Source organism: Cupressus sempervirens, chromosome 3, assembly GCF_028749045.1.
Source record: "Cupressus sempervirens isolate cs-2001-9-10 chromosome 3, ASM2874904v1, whole genome shotgun sequence".
In the NCBI taxonomy this organism is placed as follows: domain Eukaryota; kingdom Viridiplantae; phylum Streptophyta; class Pinopsida; order Cupressales; family Cupressaceae; genus Cupressus; species Cupressus sempervirens.
In genome coordinates, this window is record NC_143120.1 from 952,230,273 (window position 1) to 952,236,760 (window position 6,488).

The 6,488-nt window shown below is 33.4% G+C and overlaps 1 protein-coding gene across 1 annotated transcript; it reads right to left on the reverse strand.

Moving 5' to 3' along the window:
- Positions 1 to 2,195: 2,195 nt before the first annotated feature.
- LOC149569896 (LOB domain-containing protein 1-like) lies at positions 2,196 to 3,565 on the reverse strand. Its single transcript, XM_089817815.1, has 3 exons — positions 3,502 to 3,565; positions 3,190 to 3,354; positions 2,196 to 2,991 (listed from the first exon to the last, which is right to left on the reverse strand). The coding sequence occupies exons 2-3, from the start codon at positions 3,352 to 3,354 to the stop codon at positions 2,665 to 2,667; spliced, it is 492 nt and encodes a 163-aa protein (XP_089673941.1). The 5' UTR covers positions 3,502 to 3,565; the 3' UTR covers positions 2,196 to 2,664.
- Between the last annotated feature and the right edge of the window lie 2,923 nt (positions 3,566 to 6,488).

Consider the following 6,488-nt stretch of genomic DNA (forward strand, 5'->3'; position numbering starts at 1 on the left):
TAATCTTGATCTTCATTCATATCAATGGCCTCATATTTAGTAGTAGACTTTATTTACTAACTTGTCTGAGACAAGTGGCGTGATGTCGCATTGTTTCAATACTTAAAAATCTTGCACCTGAGCATAGCAATACAATCACACCTTGATCTAATGATTACTAACTGCTCACCATCCCTAGCCATTCAAGCAAACACTTCATCTAAGATCCTACCACATGGAAGCATCCAAACAAAAATAAGAAACACTAGACCCTATATATACTAGTCGCACCAAGGATGTGTGTCAAGTTATCGCATTGTTACAATGAATAATAGTTCTGCTTCTTATTGTAGTGATTATGTGACATCTGTTGATCATGATGAAGATCAACAGTTTCAAACAAGCTCATAAAAATCTAACTTTCTTCTATGGTCATTCTTGATTCTAGCACGTGTCCATCGTCCATGAAATCTATTTTCAACTTTCATTAGCACTAGGGCCCACTGTGTACACATGTCACAATGATTAAAATCCTCACACATTCCCATAGCGAAAAAGTGGCAATCGTTGATTCAATCAAGATCCAACAGTCACAAAGCGATCAATAGCGTGGGTCCACCAAAAGTAAGGGATGAATTGAGAAATTTGAAGGATTAAGGAAACAAACGGGCACAAAAAAAGTGAAATAAAATAAATTCATGAAAATCATAGCATAAAAAAGTATTTTAACACCCCTTTTTAGTAAACAAATAAAACCCTTAAAAGATACTCAAAATTAACACAATGATAAACCTTCTCTTTGACTGCTTAGGGTTTTAGGAAATAAATTTCCACTCTAAAATTTTCAAAATGAGACTGTTGAAAACTAAGATTCAAAAATTCAAATCTAAGTGGATACCAACTCTTAAAAGGGGCCAACACGGCTTATCTTCCCAACCATCCCACCAATGTACATGACAGATTCTTTTGCTCTTAGCAAGCACAACCTTGTCCTCTACCGAGTGCAAATTTCTAAGAAATTCGTTGATGATAGAATCAACTTCACCATCTTTCATCTCTTCTCTAACCTCAACTTGGCTTTGATATGAATTGTAAATATTAAAACGAGCAAAGAAAAGGAATCAACAAAGACAAAATACACAACACAAGTATTTATCGTGGTTCACCAAAACTTGTGGCCACATCCACACTTTAGTAGGGATTAATTATATGAATGAAATGTCTGATACAACACATACTGCACATGATCATTTAGAAAGAGTTTTGTAAATATGAAGAGTCGATGGAGAATGAACAATCAGTGACTATTGGGCTTCATATCCCAATAGGATCCACCTTAAATGGAGGTTATATAAAAGAAAATTTATATTTAATATATACTTATATAGGTTCCTACAAGCCAAGAATTTCATAACCTTTTTCTCAAATTATTTTATTCTTTTATAATAATAAAAAGAAAACCACTTCTTCATATGAGAAAAAAGTATTGTTCATATAAATTAATATGTATAGGATAGTATATAAATACACTTGCTAATCTATTATTTTTAAAATATTTTTTACACACTTGCAAAATGATATTTCTAAGATAGGGGAGAGGACCCAGTACTTGAACATGTTCCAATAGTTGTGAATGCAGTTGTTCACTTGATACCTACACTTATTGACTTAATGTTCAATTTTTTTGACAACATTGTACCAATACTTGTGACTTTAAAGTTGTTAGTACAATGCTAACTACCCAAAATTGAATAAAATGTACCTTTAATTATAAAAATTAACCAATGATGTGATGCCACATCAGCTGTTCAACTATGGGTACTCTTTATGTACGACCATTGGTCTCACTTTTTTTGGGGGTTGTTTTGGACAACTTTGCAAAAAGCATGCTGATGTGGCATCATAATGGGTGACGTGGACTTGATACCTTAGTTATAAGTAGGCGACTTGCCAAGTAAGCTACTGTAAAAAAACTAAGAGCGATTTGAAATTTTTACGTAAGATTTTGATAAGCATGAAGTTAAGGTGTTCAAATAGTAGGTCCTCTCCCCTAATCTCATACATAAAAAATTTACCCAAAAAAATGCACTAATTATCCCACACATTTATTTAAAAGTGTATATAGTTATGAGAAGTAATAATCATTTAACAGTACAAAATAGTACGTATGATGAAGAAACGCACGGTGATAACTTTCACACGAGGCATTCACATAAACTAGCCAATAGCCGCAGGATAACTTGAAACACCTTTCGGCGCATGGACCAAAGTGAGAAACAAGGTAACTACGATGTTCTTTCCTTGAAAAGTGAAATAGAAAAGAAGGGGGGAATATTAGAAAGTAAGTGGGAAACCATATGCCATGGAGATTTGAAGCAGCGGCAACGAAAACTGTCATAACAACAGGGAAACCGGTTTCAAGCTGCCGCGGGTTCAAGAAGCTCACAGTCCTGGAATTATAGCATTAACGCTAAAGAGTCTTGATTTTGATCCTGATCCAAAATTGTGCTCTGCTATGATCCATATCTATTATCTTCTATAGAATTTGGTTATATTAGATACTTTTATAGACACGTCTAGCCCTCCTTCTACGACACACCGATTTTTGGTGTTCTCAGATATAACATAGCTTGCGCTTTCTATGAGACAAATTACACCCATTGGTACCTATATCTAGCGCGGCTCCTAGAACATAAGGCACTCCATTTCCTCGGAGAATAATTCATCCATGTTGAGTTCGGTGTTCTCTCTACATTGTGGGTCACTTTCTACGGGTTTCACATCTTCATTTGATGTGTAGGATTTTGAAACTAGGGACAGGAGTTCAGCCTGGTTCATATGGAGAACTATCAGCTCTGCCTGTGCTGCCGCTAATTGTGATTGCAGCTCTGATATTTGTTGCTGCAGTCGAGAAATATTCCCTGCGCATCCATACACAGGATCTCTCACCCGCGCATTTGCTTCATACACCATGCTACTTATTGCATCGCCTCTTCGGTCACACGGAATACCCTGTTTCAAATTTCAATCAAAACACTCTTTTAATAATTAACACTTTTATCTAGGGATCGAATTTTAGTGTGTGATGTTTAATCCCTCGGACAATTACATGATAGTTTAACAAAAACATAGAACCATATAGCAAAACAGATACTTTGCCAAATATGTTCTTCTATTAAAAAAAATTAGAGTGATATTTGTTTATCAAACCTTGAGCATCTTGATAATGTTACTTGCTCCAAAAACATGGTGGGCGGTAGAAAACTTGTGGGGATTGTTTGGTGGGAAGTAGGGAGCGAGTATGCATATCTCTCCACACCTCCTTCTCAGAGTTCTACAAGCAGCGCATGGCTTCCCACTTCCGCTATAATTCATCTGCATACATTTGAGTAGAAAGATGAGGAACACAATATCAGTAATCAGGTTGAACAAATTGCAAACATAAAAACATATCTAGTAATCACCGAGTTTGATACAACCTGCAATTTCGAAGCGGATGAGAAGAAGAGAAAATGAGCTTACCTTGAATGAATTGCAGGAAACCTCTTATCATATGTATTTCGCTGCTAAACGCAAAATGCAGAGCTCACGTTTTTCTTTGGAGTTCCGGATTGATTAGTTTTATAGGCGAATAGTGATAACGGCTGGAACCACGAAACACAAAAAATCTTGAAGGTGACTGGGTAGAATATTTTATCAACAAAAGTTGCCAAACTGCGTGAAATGAGACCTGTGTTCACACAAATACAGATGAGTAGTGTCAGCGTGATGTCATGCTATGAAAACATTTCTTATTGCTGCTTCCCACTCGCGAGCTTCGAAGTCTGCGGGGAATGTGAATTAAATCAATAAAATAAAACAGATGTGGCTTTCTTGATAAGCTCAGTCGACCCACGATTTTGATACTCTCTTCTTAATGATAGAATCAATAATGGCTATTTATTTCTATATTTGCTGGATGGCAATTATGAAGGAAGAATAAGATTGATATGTTAATCTTCTACGGCAGTATGATCAAATTCACAAGATTCATTTGTCTTTTGTTTGATTTTTAGTTCTTGAAAATCAAGATGGATAATACTTTTTCATGATTAGCAATTATATAACTAAAGCAATAATTTCGCGAGTCCTAATTTTACGTTAATAGATAGGTTTGAAAAATATAGTCATACGATAGTCCAAAATTAAGTGATGTAATATTTGAGGAAAATCATGATGAATACGAAAAATTACAAGCTACAATTGAATTTATTATATGTATAGTTTGAAATTTCTCTCGTAAAGTTTCGTAAAGTTTCATGATAATAGGATAATTAAAATATTTTTTGAATATAAATTAGGTATGAGTATCATAGAGATATAAAATTTATTTTTTTTTTTTTTAAATTAGAGGATATGAGGAAAGTATTGAATTGTTCAATTGTTCAAGTACAAATCAAATTAATAAACTTCAAATTACTATTTCAAAGAAAAATAGTAATAAGCTTGTTGATGATAACGTATTGTTTTTTAAATTAAAAAGAAGTCAAAAGTGGAGGTTGCCCACAAATAACATGTTGTAAAACAGCTTAAGTCAAATGCAAATTTCTTTTAATCTACCCCCTTTCTAAATTTTAAAAAACCCTTAACTAGAGTATCCCAGTATCTAACATTAAACTACCAGTAGCCATAACCATAATATAAACAAAAACAATAATATGAAGAGTCCAGAAAAGCACCATAAACAAAGCCCACTTGGGTCGAGTGCTAAACCAAAAAAACATAACAAAACCCTATAAGTCAATAGAAAGCTAGCTATCCTTATTCAATATCCTTCCCCTCTAGCTTGTCCAATAGTAGCTGCAACCAATCATGAGCCAAAAACATATATAAGGAATTAGTGGTGTCCACCCTTGCTGCAGCAGTAAGCCCTTCCTTCTTAGCATGAAACAGGTGAAGATTCAAAGCTATAGAATGCATCACGAAAACCACAAACCTAGCCACATTGTCAAACCTTTGTTCCACAACTTCCTACCTCTTCTCCATAGTGGAATCCTCTTCCTTCTAGTTTTTGGTTTTACCTCTGGGGGTCACTTGGAGGTCATTGTCCAATCTCCACTTATCTTTCCCATGATGGCAGCAAGGGGAGGTGAAGATGTCTCCCTTGTCCCCCACCCTTTTGGAATTATTGAGGATATCATTCTTCAAGGTATCGAAAACATGGGACAAAATGGGGCTTATGTAGCTATTATTACAGCTAATCTAATTGAGGAAGTAAAAATATGATGGGTGTTATGTCGAAGCTATGTGATGACATATTAATCCTTGGATGGTCAATCAATATAAGAGACCATTATTTGCAAGATGTTTGTATGCTACATCCTCTTGATCCATATGCTAAAATGGATTGTTATTATTATTTTTTAGTGTGAATATTGTACTAGTAAAAAAATTAAGAATGCAAAATCCTATGAAGGGTGAGACTAGAAATGTGTTAAATGGACTTTAATAGCTCATATGCTTCCTAAGAAAGTAAACAATATGATGGGCACATGATACATATTAATCCTTTGGAAATCAATTAATATAAGACATAATTCTTTACAAGGTGATGTATCCTATATCCTCATGATGCACATGCTCAAATGGATTACCATGATTTGGTTTAAAAAAAGTGAATTTTACACTAGTATGAAAATTAAGAATGAAAGTTTTTATTTGAAGAAAAATATTACAAATGTGTTGATTGAAGTTTAATTAATAGCTCACATGTTCTCTAACATACAATCAATAGTGATCATGTTGATTTGGTTGAGAGTATGCACTCTGTTTTATATCAAATATTTATTGATTAAGAAAGATTTAAAAGTTATCATTTTTTTGTAGAATAATATGGTGAACCATACAATAGTATGATTGATTAATTCATTGATAATCATTGTAATGCTTTACACACTCATGATTAGTCATGGTGATTTGGTTGAGGGAGTACACAATATATTTTATATCAATAGGCTAGTTCTAGGGAATATTTAAGACATAATATTCAATAGAGTAATAATGATGAACTTCATAACTCATTTATAATGGTTGTGATATTTTACTAATAAATACTATTTTTTGCAAATTACATGCAATACAGGAAGTATACAAAATTATACAACATGAATTGAGACCACTTAAAGCCGAGATGACATTGATTTCATATTGAATGATGGCAAATATGCAATTTTTGAACATGGCACAATAAATAGGGTTGTATTCAAGTTGTTTATAATAAAAGCTTGTAATGATGACCACTTTAACTATGATAATTATGCTAAGATGATATGTTTATGGATTATTATGATTGTGGTGAGTTATTTTAATTGTTAATTTTCTATTAATTATGTGTTTAATATTTTCTTATTCTACACAAATTATAGTTTAAAGTATCTAACTATAAATTTCATAAATTTAGAACCTTGATGTGAAAGTTTGTATCACTGTCCACTTAAAAAACCTTTGGAAAAGAGTGTTGATTATGTATC

What these genes read in the sequence shown, in the direction of transcription:
- LOC149569896 (XM_089817815.1), bottom strand. Translation starts at nt 3,354, where the DNA reads ATGAATTATAGCGGAAGTGGGAAGCCATGCGCTGCTTGTAGAACTCTG. An exon ending in ACATTATCAAGATGCTCAAG is followed by an intron (nt 2,992 to 3,189) that starts GTTTGATAAACA and finishes AATTTGAAACAG; the next exon opens with GGTATTCCGTGTGACCGAAG.